This window comes from Lotus japonicus, chromosome 1 (genome assembly GCF_012489685.1).
Source record: "Lotus japonicus ecotype B-129 chromosome 1, LjGifu_v1.2".
In the NCBI taxonomy this organism is placed as follows: domain Eukaryota; kingdom Viridiplantae; phylum Streptophyta; class Magnoliopsida; order Fabales; family Fabaceae; genus Lotus; species Lotus japonicus.
The window spans coordinates 105,791,372-105,816,893 of record NC_080041.1 but is presented as its reverse complement, the minus strand read 5'-3'; the positions used below and the strand labels follow the sequence as shown (position 1 = coordinate 105,816,893).

Here is a 25,522-nt window from a genome sequence, read left to right as displayed (position 1 = left end):
AGCAGCATCAATCGCAACATGTAGGAGACGAAGACATCGAGACAAAACTCAAGAGTCCCACGAGGTGTCATCATCCACTCTCATTTCACATCATATCATGTGACCCTCCATTCATTCATATCACCATCGCAATTCTCAAAGCCATGATACCTAGCTAATGCCCCTTACTCTTTATTTTTCCTACTACTATTATTATCATTATCATCATAACACTAGACCAAATGTTGGTCAAGTAAAAACAGGGATGTTGATTAAGGATTTGAAAATATGAAAATAACATATCTCGGTGCATTTTTTTTCCAACGTTATTTCAACATAAAATACATCAAGAAAAAGTTACTTTTTAGTCATACTACTTCATACTTTCTATCACTGAATCAAACCGATTAACCGACTTTAATAGGACTTCCTCCTCCTAAAGAGTAAAGACTTAAAGATTATTTACTATAGATAGATTTTCATTTAAGTTTGGTTATTATATAAAACATAAACTTTCTATGAAAACAATCTTACAATTCTTGCGAGTTATAAGATTTTGTAACATCAAATTCTATTTATTACAGCGTTACCATATTTGGGATACCATGACAACCGTTGCTCGTAATAAATGACTTTTTAAGAGTTTGATTTTGTAATCTCATCTTTATGGAATTTAACTTATCTACAACTAGATCAACACTTTGTTGATATTATAATTCAAATATTGAATAAGATAAATTTGAAATATTATTTATTTAAATATTCAACTTATTTAGGGCTTATATTTAATCTAAACCGCTTAAAATATTTCTTTTATCAAAAAACTATATACAAAATAAAACTAAAAAAAAGTTAGAGCCGTGAGATTATAACTTCACGTTGTGAGTTGCTTCGTTCATTGTAGAGGATCTTTTTCTTAATTTTTTTAATACTAAAAACAATTAAATACATTTAATATTTTAAAGCACACGTTACTCAAAGCCATTATCAAGTATATCTTCATAATAATAATTACCAATATATAATATTATTATTATTATTTTATTTTATTATTATGCAGAAGAAGAGATTGAGAGAAGAAGAAGAACCGTGTTCCTTTACCTTTCTCATTCATTCCAGAAACACATAGCAATCTCACCAAGTTTCGAACTTGGATGCAGAAACGCAATCATGTCCTACCATGACCTATACCCTTTTGACCAATTGGCGGAAGAAGATTTCTTCGACGAGATTGATGACCAAAACTACGGTGGGGGTGTTGCCGATGTTGGTCTTGATGAATATGAGATGGTTTGTTTCTTTTCCTTTTTCTCTTGCTGGGTTTGATTTAATTTTGAGTTGTTTTATGTAATCATTGAATTGAGTGAAAAAATTGGGTTTTTTTTTTTAATGTTGTTGTTTTGTTTTTGTTTGCTGTGTTTGATGATTGGAGCAGCTTACTAAGGTGACTGATACATCAGCTGCACAAGCTAGGAAGGGGAAGGATATTCAGGGTATTCCATGGGAGAGCTTGAACATAACCAGAGGAAGTTACAGATTGACAAGGCTTGAGCAGTATAGGAATTTTGAGAACATTCTTACATCTGGGGAAGCTGTTGACAAGGTTTTTTGTTTTTCTCTCTTTTATCCCTTTTTCCTTTGTATAGGGTTGTTGGAACTTTTGAGGCATTAGAAGTTGTTGGACAAATATTTTAATGTTCAATTTTTTTTGGGGGGTCATAGGAATTGAAACAAATGGAGAAGGGTGGAAAATACTTTGATTTCTCCTACAATACAAGAATGGTTAAGCCTACCATCCTTCATTTTCAGGTTTGTTGTTTTCTTTTCTTTAATATGCTGCCTGCAATTACACTGTAATTTAAATGACTAATAAGCATTTATACTGTTTGATGAGAGTGCATGGCTTGAAAGTTGAAGCTCATGCATGTACTTATGATAGATGTTATATTATTGGTTGCCTTTCATCAGCGATTGACCAAATGTTGTCGGTTCTGTGACTGTCTGGTTGTTCAGCTGCACTTCGTGTGCATTTATTCATTTCGATTTATGGATATTGAGAAAAGAAAACTGGAGAATCTTCGGAGTTATTATTGTGTCTCTAATCCCTTTGACTGTACTATGGTGTAGTAGTTGGATTGAAGTTATACACACACATATATATATATATATATATTTCAAGTGAGAGGAGTGTCTTATTGTAAGAGATGAGAACATTAATTAACAACCATTTGATTATTATCAACGATTTAGAAGAAAAATCCGCACACTCATCTATCTTGCTCTGCTATACACCGAAACTTTATAGCACACATTATACCCAATTCATCATGTTTGCTTTCGATGCCCAAGCAACAACAATTGTTTGTGAATCACTCACAGGTGATCTTCGATTCGAAACTAATCAATAATATTTATGCTTGTGGGCTGTTGAAAATTTTAATTGTCAACACTATCCCTCATCATTAATCTGTTTGGCCGCGGCGGGTGGATCTTGGTATGTTGCAGATGACCAGAGTGGTGGATGCGCGGTGAATATGGTTGAATGTGGGAGTGATTGAGTTCGATTAGGAAAATAGATTTTCCTGTTCTACTTCATGCTTTGTGTGCCCTATTCACTGCACACTCTTGTGCGACCGTAATCATCATCCAGTTCTTCCCCAATTTAAACATTAGATGACTGTGTGGTTGGGCTAGAGAGCAGTTTTGAACAATTAGTGATGGTCTTGGTAGGTCGATTATGGAGGGCTGACGGCAGAAGCGTGTTCGGTTCCTGGATTGTGTGTGATTGAGGACGAAGGAACTTTTTGAATTAAAATTAAATCTGGACCGTCAATCTTGATCCGATGGTTCCTAATTAATGTTCCCATCTCTCACAATAAGACACTCCTCTCACTTGATATGCCCCCTTTATATATACTCAAGCACGTGTCAATTTACATTGGAGACGAGAGACATTTCTGATTTTCTGTTTCTTTTTACTGTATATGTATGGTCTTACGAAATAGATTTGAGTAGGTTTATTTATTAATTTTCAAGCCTGATGAATTTACTGAAAAAACTCTCGCATAATAACGTATTTGTTTGTGGGGTGCAGCTGAGGAACTTAGTATGGGCTACTTCAAAACATGATGTCTACCTTATCTCCAACTACTCAGTTATGCACTGGTCATCATTAAGTGGCAATTTGTCTGAGATAATCAATTTTGCTGGTCATGTAGCCCCTACTGAGGTAATGCAGTCTCTAATGTGATTTGATTTTTCATGCTTTATTGATGTACGGCCTATTTAGGAGCCCATATTTGTTTTTCGGGATCACAAGAAATCTGCAGCTGTTCAAAATCCTGTGTGATTAATAAATCTGGAAATGTCAACATGGTTCATTTGCGAAGATAATTTAGTTATGTGTGGTTAATAGAATTAATTTTATACAAGAACACAATCTAAATGCGTTCATGTTGTTTCTTTAATTAATTATACATTTATATTTTCTATGGTTCACTTAACTGAATTCTTTGAGCTTGTAGAGACATGCTGGAAGTCAGTTGGAGGGATTTTCGCAGACCCAGATTAGCACATTGGCTGTCAAGGATAATTTTCTTGTCGCTGGTGGCTTCCAAGGAGAGCTTACTTGCAAGGTTAGTCCACATGATATGTGCTTTATCACGTACATAGTTTTTTTTTTTGTAATTCTATTAACTGTCTATATTTTTAGCATAGAATTTTATGAACTATATCAGCTTATGTCGTGTGTGGATAATGGACAGATAGCTCTTTTATTTTGGAGCATGTTTATGGAGTGTCTGTTATTGCAATTGTACCTTTCAGTGTGATAATTTGAAATGAGGAAATGGCTGTACTTTGTTTTTCCAGTTTATCTTAGTACGATTATATTGGGTGCTGTTTATTGAATGTCTGTATTGAATGCAGCGTTTGGATAAGAAGGGAGTAAGCTTTTGTACACGGACCACACATGATGATAATGCTATAACAAATGCAGTTGAAATATATGACAGCTTGAGGTATTTCTTGTACCGAGTTTGTTTGTCTCAGTTTGCAACATTGCTTGACATGGAAATTTTTGCAGTGGCGCACCTCATTTTATAGCTGCCAATAATGATTGTGGTGTGAGGGAATATGACATAGAAAGCTTTCAGCTTTTAAATCACGTACAGTTCCCTTGGCCAGTGAATGTAAGTACTCTTTAAGCAATGAGTGGTGCTGTTTATTTTTGCCTTTCCATTTTTTTCTTTTCCTTCATTATTTTTCTGGCTGTCGCCTAATTATTCTTCCATTCAGGTTCATTTCAGTTTTTCTCTTTGTACTGCTGGACTTACTTTTTTATTTGATAAAATAATTTTTATTAGAAATGGGAAAAAAAAACAGTACAAGAAGATGCAGGATAAGGAATCCTCAGAAAAGATAAAATTAAACCAAAACAAAGACACAAACTGAGTTTCTATCATTATAAGCTAGTCAGTGTGGAAGAGCTGTCCGATCTCTTTTGGCCTGTTTGATAACTGTTTCCAAAACAGTTTTCAGTTTTGAAAAACTGAAAACTTGTTTGGTAAGACATCTTTTCAAAAACAGTTTTTGAAAACAGTTCTCATTTTCAGTTTTTAAAACTAAAAAACCAAAACAGGTAAAAGATGTTTTCAGTTTCAGTTTTTAGTTTTCAGATATCAGTTTTCTAAATGTTCAAAAACATGTCATTCAAACTGTTTTCTTTTTCTGAAAACTGTTTTTAAGAATTGTTTCTGAAAACTATTTTAAAAACTGAAAACTAAAACTGCTATCAAACAGGCCCTTTGTCTTTCCTAGTTAATTCCCCTGAAATAATCCATGTGCTGAACACCGAAGAGAAGCCGCATGCCGGTTCCATCCAAAGCATATTTAAAGCCGATAATACACCCTTAAAAAAGTCAAACGTTCCTTTCCAACTGCATAAACCGCCAAATCCTGCAAACTGCGAATTGCCACAAGGTTATGTTCCCCTTCTTATTACCAAATCCTTGAAAGTTGACTTGAAGAAACTGATCAAACAAACTAGGATAAACCAAGTTCCTTCCAAAAATACCAAAGTGCTTATTTCAAAGATAGCTTACAACTGAACGACAGAGGAGTAATTGAGGCGGTCTCTGATTCTGAACTATAAATGACACATATCAGGAGAGATCTTTATGGCGATGTAATTAGTGTTAATTCTATTATTTAGTATTTCTGAACAAAGAAATGATTTGACATTTGAATGAGCTTTAGATTTCCAAATTGGCTTATCTTGAGAAAAAATTTTCCCTTCTAGGAGAATGTGAGGAATTGAAAGTAATATTTGCATGAAAATTGAAATAATACTAGACGAGTCCAGCTTCCAAATTCTTATGTCTCATTAGAAGGACATGTAGCAGCATCAAGTAAAGACAAAAGGTATTGAAGTTCACTAATTTCTCTTTTGTTCAGAATGTGAGGAATTGAAAGTAATATTTGCATGAAAATTGAAAAAAATACCAGAAGAGTCCAGTTTCCAAATTCTTATGTCTCATTAGAAGGAAATGTAGCAGCATCAAGTAAAGACAAAAGGGTTTGAAGTTCACTAATTTCTCTTTAGTTCAGATTCTATAAATTGTTGGATTGTCATAAACAAATTTGATCTGTCAAAAACAGTGATGAAGGATGGACGAACCACAAGAACAGTGGGGTGCCATATCATTGAGAGGGAGGAGGGTCTAGTACTAACTATCAAAATCACATAATCAAGCAGATTTTTCTTTCTTTTTATTTGTAGAACAGTTCTTGAAAATTGTTTTCAGAAACAAAAAACTCGAACACATTTAAACGCACCCTAATTTTCTTGCTTCATGCATTGTCACTTGCATTCAGTTTGTATGAACTTCACCAATTTTTCCTTACCTCTATATTAATTCAAGAAAATGAAGATTTGATGGGATATTTTGATTGCCTTTATCTCTTAAACTATTGTGTTTTTTTAAATATATACTTTTTTTATTCCTAACTATATTTTCTTCATGCAGCACACATCAATCAGTCCAGATCGTAAGCTAATGACTGTTGTTGGAGATCATCTGGATGGACTACTAGTGGATCCTCAAAACGGGAAGGTACATAGTTGATAGTTCCTCTCATCATATATGTCTTGGATGTTTTTTTTCTCTCCCTGGAGGTCTGGTTTTTGTTTCAATGAATATTCTGTTGGTGTCTTTAAATTAGCTTCAGATGGTCTTTTAATTTTCCATCTATTTGCCAATAGATCAAATACTTCGTGTTGCATTTTGTTTGTCCTAACTTTATGATTATTTTTTTGTTATAGAATGATGGATATGGTTTTCTGATTAAGTTTTCCTATTTGGCTTGTGGATATTGTAAATGCCGAAGATAAAACTTCTTGTCTTCATTTTGTTAACTTGAAAGTTTCATTTTTATCAAATTATTGGTAGTAAACTAGATATTCTTTGCAACTATAAAAAGTAAGACTTTATCTATTCAGATCAAAATGAACTAGTACATTTCACAATTTATTGGGGCACATGATGTTGGTCCATCTTTCTTTAGTTTAAGTCAATCATACTATAGGAGAAAATGGGAAAGAAGCAAAGCTTTTATAGAACATATATGCTATGGGTAGTCACTGTAAACTTATCAAGTGAGTTATTGTGTGCTAGAGATGAAAAGAGTTGGGAGAGGAGCATATAATTGTGAAAGGATTTAATTTACATGCACCGATTCAGTATTTTCCTATTTGAATTTATTTATGATGTGGTAAAATAATGAATAATGATAGTGTCCTTATTAAAAAAAAATTACACTGTCTGTGTATAGTTAGTTATTGAACTCAGCGAAATGCATATCAAGTAAAAACCATGTTCTTACTTCATTTCTTTATAGTAAGTTTTCAAAAAGCTGAATACTATGTGAAGAAACTTCTAACATCTTTGGGATTTGTTTGCTTTTTTTAGACTGTGGCCACTATGGTTGGTCATCAAGATTACTCTTTTGCATCTGCATGGCATCCTGCTGGACTCACCTTTGCCACAGGGAATCAGGACAAGACTTGCAGAGTATGGGACGTTCGACGCTTATCGACCCCGGTTGCCGTTCTCAAGGGTAACCTCGGGGCAACGCGGTCGATTCGGTTTTCTTCAGATGGTCAATTCATGGTTGTTGCTGAACCTGCAGATTTTGTGCATGTTTATAGTACAAAAGCAGATTACCAAAAACGTCAAGAGATTGATTTCTTTGGTGAAATTTCTGGGGTCTCTCTGAGTCCTGATGATGAGTGTATATATATAGGAATCTGGGACAGGACTTATGCAAGCTTACTACAGTATAATAGGAGGCACTCAAATGAGTATCTGGATTCCTACTATTGATCTTGATGTTAACTTGTGGTGTATAATACTTGGGATTTGCCGTACCAGACCTGTGGCCCAGGTTTGCCCGCAGTGTACACATAGGGAACTTCCTCGCCTCCGCAAGCGAGAGTACTTTACCTCCCAAGACTCAATCCCAGGACCAGGACCTGCGGGCCAAGTACCTAGGGTACGCAAGTCTTGTTTTAGCAATATCATTGATGTTACCTTATAGAGCATTGTGGGATTCTTGCTAGTTGTTGTCCCTTCACTTTTGGTAGTGTGTTTTATGTAGGTCATTCTGATTGATCAAAGATCCTTAGCATCATAGGTCATTTCTAGTTTTCTACAAAGCAATCAGGCTTCATCTGCATTGTATTTTCTGAACTTCTGATGTGAATGCCACCACCAGAAATCAGAAATTGCTTTGTTAACATAGTTTTGTCGTATATTGTCTTCTCTTCATGGCTGCATTCTGCAATGCACATAGTTTTGTTAGCATTTATTTGGAAGATAAATGGTGCTTCAGCTGAGAAACTTCTAAGATGTAACCTTGCCTTGACATTGACTTCAGAATTCAGATTTATTTCTTTTTCCAGATATTATGTACATCAGCTGTCAAACTTGTTACTTGTGCAATCACATTGCTAATCTAATCATTAAATTTGGTTTATTATCTTAATAATCATGTATACCTATTTTATTGATTAAGCAGTTATCTTCAACCGTTAACTTCCTTTTCGCTGAGTTTCCTTTCACTTATTTATACAGCAATTAACTATGATGATTAGGATAACACATTGATTCGTTGTCTATGATGAAACTAAGAAAAGAGGAGATGATAGAAATTAATCTCGAGAAATAATAGTAATAACTTTTTGTTTTACATCTACTGCTAAATATACTAGTAAAAAAACATTAGAGGAGGCTATATGTGTTAACAAAACTGCGTGTAATGAATGTGAGTATGAATCTATAGATAACTAGGTTGTTGGTATTTACATAAGTGTACTACAAGTATATACCTTATTTAGAGTCAAATAACATCGTATGATATGATGACAAGAGAAACAAAAATAGAATATAGATAGAGTAGCCCAAAAGAATCCCGTGAAATCAATTTGGATCTTGTGACGAATGCTGGTCCCCATGACACAACCCATGTTGCCTTGGACCTACACTAAGTAAGAAAATGACGACACAAAAAAGAAAGAAACTAGGAAGACTTTGAATAAAAAAGGTAAAACAAGCAATTAGGAATAATTTAGACTAAGATACTTTTCTCTGTGACATGATTTACAAGAAGATGCTATATTATTGAGGGTGGTATGATGTATACCTAAGCCTAAAATACACTAATATTGAATCTCCTCATTTTTATTGTATGTTTTTCTTTAGCTAAATACACATTTTCTTGGAAAAGACTTTTCTACCCATGCTATCATTATTTCATTAGTCATTACCATACCCATGCTATATAATTGTATATGGTATGTCTCCTAGACTCCTAGCAAAAAGAATACTCATTATTTTGAAACTGAACACTCCTCTCTCTAAAAATCAGAAATGAAATTAATTCTATCAGAACCGAGATTCTTTTTTTCTCTAGGTAGAAGGAACAACTACTTTTTCTCCATTTAAAACTACCAAAGAAATATAAACACATGACCATAAGCAGAGACAACAAGACTCTTGGAAGGACTTGCTCCTAGTATATGCAATTTTCTACAAAAAAAAAAATGCACCCTAGCTCCTATTTATATATGCATCAAGATCAATGCATCGTATCATTCAAAAATATTTGTCTCCCAAATAAAATACTCTCCCAATTTGAATGAGAGTGAACCTCACAAGTAAACGGTAACATACATGTACATAAAATTAAAACACACCCAACAATATAGACACCTCACACACTGATTTTAATAGGAACTGGCCAAATTTTTTGAAAAAAATTATGCATATAAACCTATGTATAAAATTGTTTGTTAAAAATACTCTAGTAATAAAAATAATTATGAAACACTTAACTGATTCATATTCTGTAACTATGTATCTCACTTCAATATGTTAATTGTGTCAACTTGAAACACTCTTTAACTTATCAATTGTATCATCATCTATTAACCACTAATCTACGACTATATTTACTAGTTTAGTTTTCTCTTCTTTTTTAAACTTTTTTGAGAAGGATAAAAATTAAACACATCAACTCAGTTCACATTAAAAAACAAAACTTATCGACTCACTCAAAATTTCATAATAGAGAGAAGGAAGGCACAAAAAGCAAGAGATTCTAGGACACGACAAAGCCTTTTTGTTTGGACAAAGACCTTGTAAGTTGTAATGGGGTGGCAATTTGTCAGTAGCTAAGCCTTGTTTGCTTTGCTGGACCAAAAGTGTTTGATCACGGACGACACTAACATTACCAGATTCACCCATAACCGGCTTTCTCATAACATGTTCCCGCCTACTCATCTTGTCTATCAGAATCAATTTCGAAATTAAGTGTGTGAGTTGTCTGAATGCAAATGCAGCTGCATTAAATATTTAATAGAAAGAATTTGACTGCACATACTGCACATGTGTTTCAACTTTTAACAAAAAAAAATCAATTTAAAATCTAGAAACTACTTAAACAAGCCTCTTTTCTTAATTAATTTTGCCTCCCAAATCAATTGTAGAAAAAATGCCAAACATGCCCCGATGGCCTATCTCTTATCCCATTTTTGTAAACAATATTATTTTTCAGGCACTCAAACAATACCGATACCTCACATACATCTTATTTTTCTATGTATTATTATCTTCTTATCACACTCAAATATCACTTTTATAGTTCTCTACCTTTCTCTCTCTTTCCAATACAGGTGCCTACATCCAATATAGGTGTGCAAGAAGCATTTTTCCTTTTCTTCTCTCCTTCTCGTGAGCACACATGTAACATCATTTTCATTGAGCTAGTGTAACATCTACCAGTCACTCATTACAGTTTTCACATAACATGCTATCCTTACAGGAAGATCCTTACTCATAGCTAACTACCAAAGATAGTAAGAAAGAGAACTCAGCCTCAGGAAGAGGAAGAAGAAGATGATTCCACTTTTCACTTTGCTGATTCCACTTGCCTATTTTCTGAGTACCTGCTTAGGAAACACTAATGACATCTATCTCCAATTGAATGATGATGTTCTTGGCCTGATTGTGTTCAAATCAGACCTGCATGACCCTTCTTCACATCTTGCTTCATGGAATGAAGATGATGCTACCCCATGTTCATGGCAGTTTGTGCAATGCAATCCCAAGAGTGGAAGAGTCTCAGAACTCTCGTTGGATGGCTTAGGATTATCAGGGAAGATAGGAAGAGGCCTTGAGAAGTTGCAGCATCTAATGGTATTGTCCCTTTCTCATAATAACTTGAGTGGTACTATTAGTCCTTCACTTTCTCTTTCTAGCACTCTTCAAAGGGTCAACCTTAGTCACAATGCTCTTTCTGGTCCTGTTCCCACTTCTTTTGTCAACATGAGTTCAATAAGATTTCTTGATCTCTCATACAATTCATTCTCAGGACCAATCCCTGAAAGTTTCTTTGGAAGCTGTTTTTCCCTTCATTACCTTTCTCTAGCTAGGAACATGTTTGAAGGACAAGTTCCTAGAACACTTTCTACATGTTCCTCATTGAATCACCTTGATCTTTCCAATAATGGTTTCTCTGGTAATGTGGACTTTGCTGGGATCTGGTCAATGAACAGGCTTAGGAATTTGGATCTATCCAACAATGACTTCACTGGGAACTTACCCAATGGAATTTCATCCATACATAACTTGAAGGGGATGTTTTTGCAAAACAACCAGTTTTCAGGTCCACTACCTACTGATATTGGACTGTGCCTGCATTTGAATAGGTTGGATTTTAGCCATAATCAGTTCAGTGGGGAACTTCCACAGTCACTTGGGAGGCTTAACTCTTTGAGCTATTTAAGGGCATCAAATAATCTTTTAACCACTGAATTACCTCAGTGGATAGGGAACATGACTAGTCTAGAATATCTAGAGCTCTCAAACAATGAGTTTTATGGAAACATCCCTTTGTCATTGGTTTCATGCACACAATTATCTGTGATAAGGCTAAGAGGTAATAGTTTCAATGGTACCATACCAGAGGGTTTGTTTGGCCTAGGATTGGAGGAAATAGATTTTTCCCATAATGATTTGTCAGGTTCAGTTCCAGCAGGCTCAAGCAGGCTCTTAGAAACTATCACAAAATTGGATCTTTCAGCTAACCATCTCCAAGGGAATATCCCTGCAGAAATGGGATTTCTTTCAAAGCTAAGATACTTGAACCTGTCTTGGAATAATGATCTTCACTCACAGATGCCCCCAGAGTTTGGTCTCCTTCAGAACCTAACTGTTTTAGATCTTAGTAACAGTGCTTTGTATGGTCCTGTTCCACCAGATCTATGTGATTCAGGAAATTTGGCAGTCCTTCAACTTGATGGAAATTCATTGAAGGGGTCTATTCCAGAAGAGATTGGGAATTGCACATCACTTTACTTGCTGTATGCCTCCCTTTTCTCAATCTCTACTATCATTGTGAACACATGTTTTTAGAAGAGAGCTTGTTTGATTCCCTTCTCAGTTTTCTGAATTTAAATCTATTTTCAGAAACAAATTTTAAAACCTATTTTTCAGAAGAAGAAGATAAAAATAAAAAAAACTATTAGAGTGAATTACTTGAAAACTAAAAATGGAAAAACAAACATTTTGAATCTTTTTGGGATTTCAGTTTTAAAAATTTAACATTTTTAATACTGTTCATTGCAAATGAGTTTTCTTCATTTTTTGTTTTTGGAAACTGTTTTATAAAACAGTAATCAAACATGTGCTGATTCCTATCTATTTTGATGCAGGAGTTTATCTCACAATAAGTTGACAGGTTCAATCCCAAAGTCCATGTCAAAGCTGAACAAGCTCAAAATCCTGAAATTGGAATTCAATGAATTAAGTGGAGAGATACCAATGGAGCTTGGAATGCTTCAAAATCTTCTTGCTGTGAACATATCATATAACAGGCTCACAGGCAGGCTTCCTACTAGTAGCATATTTCAGAACTTGGACAAAAGTTCCTTGGAAGGAAACTTGGGTATTTGCTCACCCTTGTTGAAGGGTCCATGTAAAATGAATGCCCCCAAGCCACTTGTAATAGACCCAAATGCCTATAACAACCAAATCGGTCCTCCAAGGCAAAGAAATGACTCATCTGTGTCATCTACCCCAACTCATCACCACAGGTTCTTCAGTGTTTCTGCTATTGTAGCAATTTGTGCATCCTTTCTCATTCTACTAGGAGTGATTGCTATTAGCCTGCTAAATGTTTCTGTGAGGAGAAGGCTATCATTTGTTGATAATGCTTTGGAAAGCATGTGCTCAAGCTCTTCTAGATCAGGAGCTCCACCAACAACAGGAAAGCTTGTTCTGTTTGATTCCCATCATTCCTCACCTGATTGGATCACCAATCCAGAATCCTTGCTCAACAAAGCATCTGAGATTGGAGAAGGAGTGTTTGGAACAGTTTACAAGGTCCCATTGGGATCATCAACATCACAAGGTAGTCTTATTGTGTAACATTATCCCAGGCTGTGTTATAGCGAGGGAGGGGGGGATCATTTTGCTTTTTTATCACCACATAGTAGAGAGCGAGCCTCGGCGCAACAGTAAGGTTGCTGCCATGTGACTTTACGGTCACAGGTTTGAGTCATGGATGCCTCCTGCAAAAAAAATGCAAGGTAAGGTTGTCTACGTTAGATCTACAAAGTGGATCTGCCCGTCCATGGACCTCGCGAATAGCGGGAGCTTCATAGCACCAAGCTTTCCCTTTACACCATGTTGGACAAAGAGTAAACCATATTAGTGATGAACACCACATCTCTCACCCAAAATCCTAAGGTATTGGGTGTATGAGTCATTTCACTTATTTACTGCTTAACACTTTCTTTTTCATCTAATGTGGGACTTTCTTATTTAGTTATTTATTTTTCTTATTTCTTACTCACACTTTAAGTTTCAACAGGTCGGGTGGTTGTAGCAATCAAGAAGCTTATTACCTCAAACATACTCCAATATCCAGAAGACTTTGACAGGGAAGTTAGAATCTTAGGCAAAGCAAAGCACCCAAATCTAGTAGCATTGAAAGGATACTACTGGACTCCTCAATTACAGTTTTTGGTTTCTGAATTTGCACCAAATGGTAACCTCCAATCCAAGCTACATGAGAGGCTTCCTTCAAGTCCTCCACTTTCTTGGCCTATAAGATTCAAAATCTTGCTTGGAACAGCAAAAGGGCTTGCCCATTTGCACCATTCATTCAAACCACCAATCATTCACTACAACATAAAGCCAAGCAACATTTTACTTGATGAAAATTTCAACCCCAAGATCTCAGACTTTGGGCTAGCTAGGCTTTTAACAAAGCTAGACAGGCATGTGATGAGTAACAGGTTTCAGAGTGCACTGGGATATGTGGCCCCAGAATTAGCTTGCCAGAGCTTAAGGGTCAATGAGAAATGTGATGTGTATGGTTTTGGGGTGATGATCCTCGAATTGGTGACAGGTAGGAGGCCAGTGGAGTATGGAGAAGACAATGTGCTGATACTGAATGATCATGTGAGGGTTTTGCTTGAGCATGGGAATGTGTTGGAATGTGTGGATCCAAGCATGAGTCATGAGTACCCTGACGATGAGGTGTTGCCAGTTCTGAAGCTTGCAATGGTGTGCACCTCTCAAATACCTTCTAGCAGGCCTACTATGGCAGAAGTGGTGCAAATTCTTCAGGTCATCAAAACACCAGTTCCTCAAAGGATGGATGAGACATGCTTCTCTGTTTAACTAGCTTCAAGTACAGAAAATCTTCATCACTGTTGAGATTGTTATTCCTTTTTATTCACTCCTTCATGTTATGTATCCTTTTTAACTTCGCTGCACAATTTGGTTTATGTGCACTGCTCATTGGAATAAAAGTAGGTAATCACTATCATATAATTATGTAATTATTTCTTTTATTAATGTCAATCTAGTAATTGTATTTACTGAATTTTGATCAAGTTACAAATTATAGCCCCTAGTTACATTATTCAGTTAACCCATAGTTAATTGGAAGAACAAATTTATAAATCTTAGGCATCAATACAAAATTTGGTGCTGTTGTTACTACCTTTGGAGTGAGAAAAAAATTTAGGTAAGTTACTTAGGTTTATTCAATTCAGCTAAGTCAATCACCTCTCAGAATAATCATCCCATAAAATATTCTAGCAAAGATGTTTATACGAGTCATTTGGGGACAGGTTGATATTCTTCAAGTTTCAATCCTAGTTTTGGATATGGTTAGCTGTGTGCCTTATTGGGATGCAACCACCACTGAGCGTGAGCCAAGCGTCGTAATGCGCCTTCACGCGCCATCGTACTCTTAGTGTGTGAATCACACGCGTCATCGCCTCCTCCACACATAACAACGCCACCAACCTTTGTTCTGTCTTGTTGGGGTTGATTGTCAAGTCCCACATTGCCCAAGTTTCTAAAATAAAGAAGGAGGTTAAAAATTAGCTATTGGAGAAGTCCCACATCGCTTAGTGTGGTGAAACAAGGGGGAGACCAAGGCTATATATTGGACCTAGGTTCTTTGTTTTTAGATGCACCAGCACTTTAAGCTTATATCTGACTTAGTTTAATATTTGCTTTGTGAGAGTGTGGTTGTACTGGGGCATTGGGGTGAGAGTGAGAGAAGTCTATGTGTTGTAACAATTTTCACATAGTGATATTTCTCTGGTTGTCGGTTTAGACAACGGTCGTGGTTTTTTCTCCGGTTTTAGAGTTTCCACGTAATTTTCTTGTGTTGTGATTGTGTTTTATTTTTTTCTTCAGCTCTGTTGTTTCCCAACCCACATTGGTTAAGTTTGGGTGAGGAGAAAACTTTATAAGAGATGTGACTCATAAACCTAATGCCTTAAGGTTTTGGGTTAAGATGTGGTGTCCAAGATCTCTTGGTGTCTTGCTCCTTGGCCCATGGGCTCCCCTGTCTCCCCCAACAAGTGGTATCAGAGCCGATGGTTGGTCTAGCCATGGTTACGGCTCCTTGTGTCGAAAGTCTTCCTAGCGGTGTGGCTAGGCGGCGGGTTCCGTTGACGCGGTGAAGCGAACGGCGGTGCAAGAGTGGATAAGCTTCCGCGGATGGGGGCCATGATAATGGGGAGGTGACTCGCACTTGAGGGGGAGATTGTTGAGAATTCAAGTGCGGAGTTGGAGTCCTACATTGGTTAAGTGTGGGTGAGGAGAAGAGTTTATAAGAGATGTGACCCATAAACTTAATGCCTTAAGGTTTTGGGTTAAGATGTGGAGTTGATATCTCTTGGTGTCTTGCTTCTCGGCCCATGGGCTCCCCTGTCTCCCCCAACATGTCCAACTAGAACCTGGAGCTATCGTCCTCTCTGCACGTAAACCACACGAGCCGTCTCCTCCTTACCCTATCTTTGTTTCGTCCTCATTTGGACTCTTCTACCCAAGGTCACCTTCTCACCATGACAATGATGTCGCGGGCGTATGGTCTCCAGCCAAATGACCACCATTGTGAGCATTGCGCACACATGTCCAACCACCGTTCAAGTACCTTCTCCCAAGATTGCGGCGATAATGAGGATATCTTCTCCTTCATTCGCAGAAGCGGTGTAAGGCCGCATTTTTTCTTGGGCAAACCACCGCATACAGATCGCATCCTAAAGGATAAGCTCGCCTACTTCTCTCTCACTCACATTGACAGTCTTTCTCTCAATGACCTCTCTTCTTTTCTTTTCTTCTCTATGACGATGACAATGGTTCCACACACTCTTTGGTGTTTTTTTTAAAGGATATATTTGTAACAAGTTGAAAGCTAAATTAGCTTACACTTGAGGGAGAATGTTAAATATGATAAAGATATTTTATAATATCTTTTATCATATCCTAGAGTATCTTGTTTTATTTTAGGTATTAGATGATTTCTTATGTTGGTTTATTTCCATGCTTCCTAATTTAATTAGGATTGGTAGACTACCCATTTCTATAAATATGAGTAAGTAATTTATTTTTTAATTAAATAAAAACAATTATACGTTCAAAAATAAATTATTCACAATATGAACCTAGCGAACTTCCATTTCCTTTTATCTATTCTCTTCTTCCTAATTTCTTTAAATTTCATTACATTGCTTCTTTCTCTTAACTATATTTGAGATGATCTTTATCACTTGATTTTATGAATCAAATTTTATCATATAACATTCGTCTACCTATGACTAGAATAATTTAACTCAATTTTTTTTTAAATCAATTTAACTCAAACTTTATCTAGAGTTATTTAAACAACCTCACTTACTCTATATATAGAACATGTAACAAATAACAAATTTTCTTTGTTTACATTCATATCCAAAAACCCAACAATTACAACCAAAATCCATTTATGATCCCATAACCTTTTGCAACAAGCTGTGTCTTGTGTTGCCCTCACCATAAGAGAATCTAAAGCCTTTCATCTAGTTGATATACATGCTTTGTATATGTAAGCGATGTCTGTTATTAAGGGCAAATCTTATGATCTTTCCAATAAATTCATCTCTGGCCCTGTAAAATGTATGTACAACACCTTATCATCATATATTTAAATAAACAAAGTTTTAAATATTTTATTAGCAATTTTTAACATAAAAATGTTGGGGATGTGGTGTCCAAGATCTCTTTGGTGTCTCCTCTCAGCCTTGGCCCATGGGTCCTCGCCGTGACTCTCCCCAACAAGTGGTATCAGAGCCGATGGTTCGTGGGACCATGACGGCTCCTTGTGTCGAAAGTCTTCCTAACAGTGTGGCTAGGTAGCGGGTTCCGTTGGCAGCGAACGGCGGTGCAAGGTGGGGATAGCTTCCGCAGACGGGAGGACCATGGGTGATGTGGTTGAGGGACTCACACTTGAGGGGGAGATTGTTGGAATCAAGTGTTGGAGTCAAGTCCCACATCGAAGAAGTTAAGGTGAGAGAGAGAGTTTATAAGGAGATGGACCCATAAACCTAATGCCTTAAGGTTTTGGGTTAAGATGTGGTGTCCAAGATCTCTTTGGTGTCTCCTCTCAGCCTTGGCCCATGGGTCCTCGCCGTGACTCTCCCCAACAAAAAATACATTTGAAGCTAAAAGAAATAAAACTGCTGTATAGTTTTAAATTTTTTAAAAGCTCTTATTTAAAATTAAAAAAAACTTAAAGGTAGTAACTTTTAGATTTACATTTTAAAAAAAAAAAGATTAGAACAAATTGAGTCAAACTGTACAAAAAAATACTTTTTTTAGGTAAAAAAAAAATACTTGAACGACACACAATAAAATCACGAAATTCCTTATAACAAAGTTACATTTACAATCTTTCAAAAAAAAATTTGCATTTACAATGATAATTAGAATATAATAAATGAGGTAATTAATCATTAATCTTAGTAAAAGCTTGTGCTATATAGACAACTCCTAACTATTTTACTCGAGTTCAAAAAAAAACTATTTTACTCGAAAAAAATTCAAAACTAAATATAAGATTTCAAATTATAATTAATATGCTTTCCTCAAGTAACAAAAAAAAAGTTTAATTAATATTACAAGAAGAAATTGCAAACTCTCGCTCTCTTCAGAAAGTTTAATTTGCCGAAATTTATTCAAATAACATATATTTTTTTTGGTAAAAATAGTAACATTTTTTAAGTGAGACATATACAAAATTTAAATTTTTTAAATTTAACATAACGTTCAACAAATATTTAAGACAACTTTTTGACAAATTTAGTAATGTGGAATTTAACTAAAAGTTATAGAAATACCTCTCGTAGTGCTCTCCTTTTAAGTTGGAAATGTTGAAATATTCTCCTTTCAATTGAGAAATCTCACTCAGAGCTAATGTCCATTCCATTACCGTCTTAGAATCTTTTTCTAACTTGTTTTCATGTTCCGCCATAACTTCACCATACCTCCTTTTTAGATGTCTTATGTCGGTTGGTTCCACTTCATAAAAAATTGGTAAAATCAATTGTTTCTTCTTCTTTTGGCAGTCAAGAATCTTGACAAGTTCTTTAAGACACCATTTAGAGTCTGCAAAGTTTTTTGATAAAATAACAATTGCAAACCTTGATTCTTCAATGGCTTCAAGAAGTTTCTCAATTGGGGCTCCACTCTCCAATGCTTGATCATCTTTGAACGTTTCGAATCCCTCCTTACACAAAGCATCATAGAGATGGTTTGTGAAAATCTTTCTAGTATCATTTCTTCTGAAGCTGATAAAAATTTGGTAGCGGGTTGTTGAGTGGCTTAAACTAACTAATGCTTCTTCCCACTTCACAATAGACTTATTTTTCAAGGAAGATGCAACATCTTTAATCAAACCCGGCAAGCCATTGCATTTAAAAGCAACATCTCGTACTATATCAATATGGGAGTCAACACCTGAAAGTTTTTGTAGCAGGGCAAAAGCTTCTTCGTTAGATAAGGGGCTCAGAAGAATCAAATGATCACATCTGATTGAGGTGCAGTCTGTCTCATGGCGAGTGGTCAAAAGGAACTTGTACTGTTTGCTCTTATAATTAGGAATACCTAATTCTTCCAATTTAGACATTGATGGAAAATTATCCAAGACGACTAGAGTAGTTCTATCCTTCCTTTCTAATGCCGAAATTATTTTCACTATTCTTGCACCATCACTGTCATCATTTTCAAACACGTTCAAGGAGCTAGCAATTCCCAATCGAATGCTCTTGATATCTTGATTCTCATACACAGTGAGAAATATCACTTTACGAAAATTCTTTTCATACTCTTCCATCTCAGCTTTGATTAATGTTGTTTTAACGGAGCCCCTTTTTCCATACAATCCAATTGCATAGAAATTATCATCTTTTAGTCCCTTTATAATCTTCTGTGAAGCCTTTTATGTAGATTTAAAATAATACCTCATGTTTCTAGAAGGGAAGGCTTGTAAACTTGGGGTTGGTATTGTAATGTGATGTTCTACTAGTGCCTCAAAGTGTTGATCTGAGGCTTCTTTTGTAGAATTGGAGGACCCAGATTTTCCATAAGAGATTAACTCCTCTACATGTGCACCTAGATTTTCCATAAGGGACTCCACGCATGGAGTTGAGGACACCTTGTGTTCTGATGGATCTGGCTTTTCACCTGATGGAGATGGGATACATCGTGCAGTAATATAATGGCAAGTATCATGTTCTACTTGTGCCTTCAAGTGTTGATCTGGAGCATCTTTTGTAGAATTGTACTTCTCCGCCTCCTGCACCATCTTCTCAATCTCCTCCTTAGAGAGCCTTCCCTTGTGATTGGTGATAATGATATTTTTCTTATTCCCTGTAGTCTTGTCCTCAGCAGAGACATTCAAGATACCATTAATATCAATATGAAAGCAAACATTGATCTGAGGAACACCTCTTGGAGCAGGAGGAATGCCAGAAAGCTCAAATTTACCCAACAAGTAATTGTCCCTGCTACAGATACTTTCACCCTCGTACACCTTGATTGACACACCAGGCTGGTTGTTTGAGTAGGTCGAGAAAACCTGCTCCTTTGTGAAAGGAATCGTTTTGTTCTTTTCAATGAGTACAGACATGACACCACCAACAATTTCCACACCAAGGGAAAGGGGTGTGGCATCCATCAACAAAAATTTCTGAATCGTCTTAGTATCCTCTTTAGTCAAGATAGCAGCCTGAACAGCAGCTCCACAAGCAACAGCCTCTTCAGGGCTAATGCTCTTGCAGAGCTCCTTCCCATTGAAGAAATTTTGCATCAGTGACTGCACTTTTGGGATCCTAGTAGACCCACCAACTAGAACAATATCATGGACACTGCTCTTGTCCATCTTAGAGTCCTTTAGACACCGCTCAACAGTCTCAATGCAACTCCTAAAGAGGTCCAAGTTGAGCTCTTCAAACCTGTCACGAGTGATTGTAGTGTAGAAGTCAACACCTTTATACAATGAGTCAATCTCAATGGTGGTATGTTTTGTGGAGGAGAGAGTCCTCTTTGCCCTTTCACATGCAATCCTCAACCTTCTTAAAGCCCTCAGATTCCCACTAATATCCTTCTCGTGCTTCCTCTTGAACTCCTCAACAAAATGGTTAACCATCCTGTTATCAAAGTCCTCACCTCCAAGATGGGTGTCTCCGGAAGTGGCTTGAACATGAAAGAGACCATTAGAAATTATTAGAAGAGAGACATCAAAAGTACCACCCCCAAGGTCAAAAATCAACACGTTCTTCCCATAATCTAGGGAGGCGGCCCCCGTGTTAAGGCCATAGGCAAGGGCAGCAGCAGTGGGTTCGTTGATGATACGCATGACATTTAGGCCCGCGATGACACCTGCGTCCTTGGTAGCCTGGCGTTGAGAGTCATTGAAGTATGCTGGGACAGTGACAACGACATTCTTCACGGTGGAACCAAGATAAGCCTCGGCAATCTCACGCATCTTGATGAGGACCATGGAGGAAATCTCCTCAGCAGTGAATTGCTTCTCCTCATTCTTGTAGTTAACAACAATCATGGGCCTGTCGACAGGACCGGAAATGACCTTGAATGGCCATAGCTTCATGTCACTCTCAACTGAATCATCCGAGAATTTCCTTCCAATCAAACGCTTCGCATCTGCAACCACAAATTAATCAAATTAACCAATAAGCAAACTACCTTAACATTAACAAATCATAATAACTCCAACACACAACTACTGCATAATATTAATAGATTCATAGATGAAAACAAAATCTGATGAAGCTAAACAAAAGTTGAATAGAATCAGTTATTTTGTTTAGTAACAACAAATGTAATAGTAAAAATTGCAAATAAAACATAATATGGTCATCAATAAGTGACATAACAAAGCTAGAAATTTATGAAAAATGGTCACGGAGTGAAATCAATGAAACATAAACATTAAATAAGGATGGGGATGCAACCGAAGATGGTGTTGATGGGGTTCCTGGAGACCTGGTTCTTGGCGGCATCACCGATCAAGCGCTCGAAATCGGTGAAAGCAACATAAGAGGGGGTGGTTCGGTTTCCCTGGTCGTTGGGGATGATTTCGACACGGTCGTTCTGCCACACTCCGACGCAGGAGTAGGTGGTTCCGAGGTCGATTCCGATAGCGGGACTCTCTCCTTCTCCGACCATAGATATCTCAGAATGCAGCTAGCAGCACAGAGAGAACGAAGTAAAAATGCTCCTCCTCTATGTGCCAAGTTGAATTATACTAGAAGATTTGTAAGAACATTTGAATTAGTCAAAATATTACTAGTTCTTAAGTAACATTTGGAATCAGAACTTTGAATTGTATATTGAATTAAAGCAGCTGAGGGACAAGTCCATAGGTTTGGAATTTTAATACGTTTCACACTAAGACCATGAGCAATGGTTTGTTGGAAACCATTTTGTTTACCTTTTTCCTACCCCACTTTTTCTCTTCCCAACACTCTACATCATCTTCTCTCTCCAATTCAACATTCTCTCAACAATTACCCACTCCAATGGTTTTACTTAACTCTCAACACCCTACCCCACCACTCACCACTCACCCTACCACATCAACACTCGGAAAATTTTCAGGAACCATTGGCATATAACCACTAGACTGGGGTGTTTGAGATGAATATCTCACAGATCCATAAGATGGATGAAAGTTTGGAACAAATGATGACTGGTTAAAATTTTGTATGTTTTGAGGACGTTGGTTGGAGAATTGATGTGGGACTTGATAATAGTTTGGATTTTGAGGACGTTGGTTGGAGAATTGATGTGGGACTTGATAATTAGTGGGATTTTGAGGACGTTGGTAAGAAATTTGATTTGGATCTTCATAGTTGTTGTGATTTTGGTTGTAAAATGGGTTGTTTGAAGAATTCTGGGTGTTGAAATGGTGATTGTTGGGATCCATTTCAAAACAAATGCTAATAGATAGATAAATAAGATGGTGAGAGAGATAATAAGATGGTGAGAGACTTGGTTTTTTTTTTTCTGTGTCCAAATCAAACGAACCAAGTATCCATTTATAGAGAGAAAAAAATCATGAATTTTGGTATAATTTTTTTTTCCAGAAAATATTTTTTTTGATGAAATAATTGAGTTCAAAAGATAAGGGTAAAAGAAATCCGGCGAACCAATCAGATTAGGACACGTGGCAGGAAAGAGAAATCAAGGCAGCTTCTCTCTCCTACCGAAGGCGCGTCACGCCCCTTGTTTGCGCGTGTAAGCCACGCGCCTGCCTCGGTCCAACCAGCTCGCGCCACGTGGCGTCCGAGCTTCTCTCAACTTTGTTGAGAATCCTTAACATTTCTCCCCTCCCTCTCTCCTCTTAACAATCCTCAACAACCATTAAACTCTCTCAACAATCCTCAACAATCCTCAACATCATTTTTCAACCACCATTGTATATGGTCTAAGTCTGCACTCAAGTACTTATAGTAAATTAGTAATATATAAGTCTGCAGTCAAGTGGTTATATAAGTACTATCAATCATTACTTCTAGCAAATAAAGTTTTAATATGTTTTACATGATTTCACAGTTGTGTAGGTTGATTAATCCACCCTTAACCATGAACTTGCCCTTTAGTCTATTTGCAGTTGGCATCTTATCTTATGTAGTTTGATGTGGATTCATCTTTAAATATGTTAGCCTTTTAGTTGACTTAATGCAATTAGCAGGAGAAGATATTGATAACTGCATGGTGGACTACTTTGTTTAAGAATTTAAGAGGAAGAACAAAGTGGACATTACTGGGAATGCAAGAGCCTTGAGAAGGTTGAGAAGTGCATGTGAGAGGGCAAAAAGTACACTCTCATTTGCCATTGATACCACAAATTGAGGTAGATGCTTTATTCTTGCGAGGAATAATAGTTTTTTCACATACTTTTTCCACCTCCGCCTTGATAAATAGGATGAACAGAGAGAGAAATGTGTGATATGATAAATGATATGATACGAAATGCAAAGAGAGATAAGAAGAAAAAAAAGTGAAAATGATATAGAAGATAAAGTGATGTGTGAATGAATCATTACTCGTATGAGACATTTGAAAGGTGTCTTAATGATTCTAATTAAGATGGACAAGGGTCGTATACATGATGTTGTTTGATAAAAGATTTTTTCTCTACTCTAGTACTACTTTCAAAATCTTCAACATTCAATTGCAACAGTATAGTATAGAGTTTAATTTGTCGTATCCAGGGGGAGATGTGATACTAATATCGTTTAATAACTTTTGGACTCAAGCAGTGAGTAATGCAGTAGATTGGTTGATTGTTTAAGATAATAAAAATAAATGAAAACAAATAAATCGACGCGGTTATGCAAACAAGGTCTCTAAACTTTGAAAATCTCACTTTTAATCTCCACATTTAATGTTGTTTGCAATTTTGATCTCCAAATTTATTGTTGTGTTGCACCTCTCAAATACCTTCTTAGCAGGTTCACTATGGCAGAAGTGATGCAAATACTTTAAGTCATCAAAACCCTAGTTCCTCAAAAGATGGAAGTGTTTTGATGAAATATACAGGTTTTACATTGTCATTGCTGCATCACGAAATTGAGGATATGATGCCAATGCAAAGACTCCAAAACAAATTGCATTGCAGCCACAACTTCAGGGGAATTGGGTTTGGGCCCCCCCTATGGGGCTCCGCGCCCCACCCTTTTTTTTTAAACCCAAAACTGCCATACGGATTTTTAATTTCCGTATTCACTAAAATAGAATACGGAAGTTAAAATTCCGTATTCTATTTCTGACAGACATCACCTTTTCCACCATTACTCCTCCCTGGTAATGGATTGCACAATGGTCAACCTGAAGAGGCCACTACAGAGGTGCCACCACCAGCATTTGTACCCCCATGTAAGGGTGTTCGCGGATTGGATTGGATCGGTTTTGAGGAGAAAAATCATCTGATCCGATCTCATCGGTTTTATGATTTTGTCATCCAATGAATTTTTTACTAAATTCAAATCCGAACCAATCCGATCCAATCTATAGCAGTTTGGATTGGATTGGATTATTCGGTTTTTGTTTCACTTTTTTCTATTTTGAAATTGTGTTGTATAAATTTTAAAAATATATAATATATGATACATAATTTATAACATTCATAAATTATAACATAGTAACAAATTTTTAAATTATGATTATAATTGTTTACTTTGATGCATGTATATAGTTCAAATAATTACTTGAACTTTTTTTATTAGAACGTAATTTTATAAATAAGCATGTGTGATATAATCAATATATAAACAATAAATAGGTACTATGTAAGTGTAAATGGAATGATATATGTATAACTAAAAGTATACATATTTGTGAATGTTCGGTTTGGATTGGATTGGTTCGGTTTTGGAAATCAAATCCGAAATCCGATCCGATCCAATAAATAATTTCGGTTTTTTCAATTTTCAGTCCGTTCGGTTTTCGGTTTGATTGGATTTCGGTTTTTTGGATCGGTTTGTCGGTTTTGTTTGGATTGGTTCGGTTATGAACACCCCTACCCCCATGTATAAGTATAGATGTCTCGCATTTATTTGCAACTGATTAGGTATTCTTTGAACAGATTTTTGCATTGTTTTGAAATGGTCAACCTGAAGAGGCCACTATAGATGTGCCACCACCAGCATTTGTACCTCCGTGTATAAGTATAGATGTCTGCATTTATTTGCAACTGATCAGGTATTATTTGAATAGATTTTTGCATTGTTTTGAAAGTGTAATATATCAATTCTTATTATGTCTTGATCACCCTTGTTTATGCCTTGTTTGTGTGTTGGGTATGCATCATTGAACAGATTTTCCCTACCCGTGATGATCTTGTCAATTGGGTTCATGGAATTGCGATTGAAAATGGATATGTCGCGTTGATCACAAAGTCAGATAGCGGTGGGAATGGAAGCAAAAAAGCTTATGTCATGTTGGGGTGCGAGAAGAATGGTAAGTATGTTCCCTACAGAGACCTTGACCTTGTTCAAGGAACGGGAACACAAAAGACAGGTTGTCCTTTTAGACTAAAAGGACGACCTATGAAAAATGGCATAGATAGAGATTGGCGGCTAAAGATGATGGAAGGTATACACAACCACGAACCA

General features: G+C 36.4%; 4 protein-coding genes across 5 annotated transcripts; 2 read left to right on the top strand and 2 right to left on the bottom strand.

The window, feature by feature from the left end:
- The first annotated feature begins 1,033 nt into the window (after nt 1-1,033).
- Nucleotides 1,034-7,979, top strand: LOC130728786 (uncharacterized WD repeat-containing protein C2A9.03-like). The gene is made up of 9 exons (XM_057580355.1): nt 1,034-1,269; nt 1,415-1,582; nt 1,702-1,788; nt 3,074-3,208; nt 3,504-3,614; nt 3,907-3,998; nt 4,064-4,169; nt 6,006-6,092; nt 6,948-7,979. The coding sequence occupies exons 1-9, from the start codon at nt 1,150-1,152 to the stop codon at nt 7,359-7,361; spliced, it is 1,320 nt and encodes a 439-aa protein (XP_057436338.1). The 5' UTR covers nt 1,034-1,149; the 3' UTR covers nt 7,362-7,979.
- Nucleotides 7,980-10,165: 2,186 nt separating this feature from the next.
- LOC130728784 (probably inactive leucine-rich repeat receptor-like protein kinase At3g28040) lies at nt 10,166-14,430 on the top strand. The gene is made up of 3 exons (XM_057580352.1): nt 10,166-11,899; nt 12,251-12,948; nt 13,411-14,430. Exons 1-3 carry the CDS (start codon nt 10,434-10,436, stop codon nt 14,223-14,225), a joined length of 2,979 nt encoding a protein of 992 aa, XP_057436335.1. The 5' UTR covers nt 10,166-10,433; the 3' UTR covers nt 14,226-14,430.
- A 2,289-nt stretch (nt 14,431-16,719) lies between these two features.
- Nucleotides 16,720-21,727, bottom strand: LOC130728785 (heat shock 70 kDa protein 18-like). Of its 2 annotated transcripts, XR_009015785.1 has the most exons (3): nt 21,356-21,727; nt 18,524-21,044; nt 16,720-16,991 (listed from the first exon to the last, which is right to left on the bottom strand). XR_009015785.1 is itself a non-coding variant. In XM_057580354.1 (2 exons), exons 1-2 carry the CDS (start codon nt 21,567-21,569, stop codon nt 19,321-19,323), a joined length of 1,938 nt encoding a protein of 645 aa, XP_057436337.1. In that variant the 5' UTR covers nt 21,570-21,727; the 3' UTR covers nt 18,407-19,320. The 2 variants fall into 2 exon arrangements, 1 of the variants encoding a protein (XP_057436337.1); XM_057580354.1 differs by lacking the exon at nt 16,720-16,991 and having other exon boundaries at nt 18,407-21,044.
- LOC130717203 (disease resistance-like protein DSC2) lies at nt 18,202-19,215 on the bottom strand. The gene has a single exon (XM_057567342.1). It carries the CDS (start codon nt 19,213-19,215, stop codon nt 18,202-18,204), a length of 1,014 nt encoding a protein of 337 aa, XP_057423325.1.
- Nucleotides 21,728-25,522: the final 3,795 nt, after the last annotated feature.

Excerpts from the sequence above, each read along its gene's own strand:
- LOC130728786 (XM_057580355.1), top strand. The coding sequence starts at position 1,150 with ATGTCCTACCATGACCTATACCCTTTTGACCAATTGGCGGAAGAAGAT. Across the intron at positions 3,615-3,906 it reads AAGGAGAGCTTACTTGCAAG|CGTTTGGATAAGAAGGGAGT; the intron begins GTTAGTCCACAT and ends TATTGAATGCAG. Across the intron at positions 4,170-6,005 it reads AGTTCCCTTGGCCAGTGAAT|CACACATCAATCAGTCCAGA; the intron begins GTAAGTACTCTT and ends TTCTTCATGCAG.
- LOC130728784 (XM_057580352.1), top strand. The coding sequence starts at position 10,434 with ATGATTCCACTTTTCACTTTGCTGATTCCACTTGCCTATTTTCTGAGT. Across the intron at positions 11,900-12,250 it reads TGCACATCACTTTACTTGCT|GAGTTTATCTCACAATAAGT; the intron begins GTATGCCTCCCT and ends ATTTTGATGCAG. Across the intron at positions 12,949-13,410 it reads GGGATCATCAACATCACAAG|GTCGGGTGGTTGTAGCAATC; the intron begins GTAGTCTTATTG and ends AAGTTTCAACAG.
- LOC130717203 (XM_057567342.1), bottom strand. The coding sequence starts at position 19,215 with ATGGAAGAGTATGAAAAGAATTTTCGTAAAGTGATATTTCTCACTGTG.
- LOC130728785 (XM_057580354.1), bottom strand. The coding sequence starts at position 21,569 with ATGGTCGGAGAAGGAGAGAGTCCCGCTATCGGAATCGACCTCGGAACC. Across the intron at positions 21,045-21,355 it reads CCCCATCAACACCATCTTCG|ATGCGAAGCGTTTGATTGGA; the intron begins GTTGCATCCCCA and ends TTGTGGTTGCAG.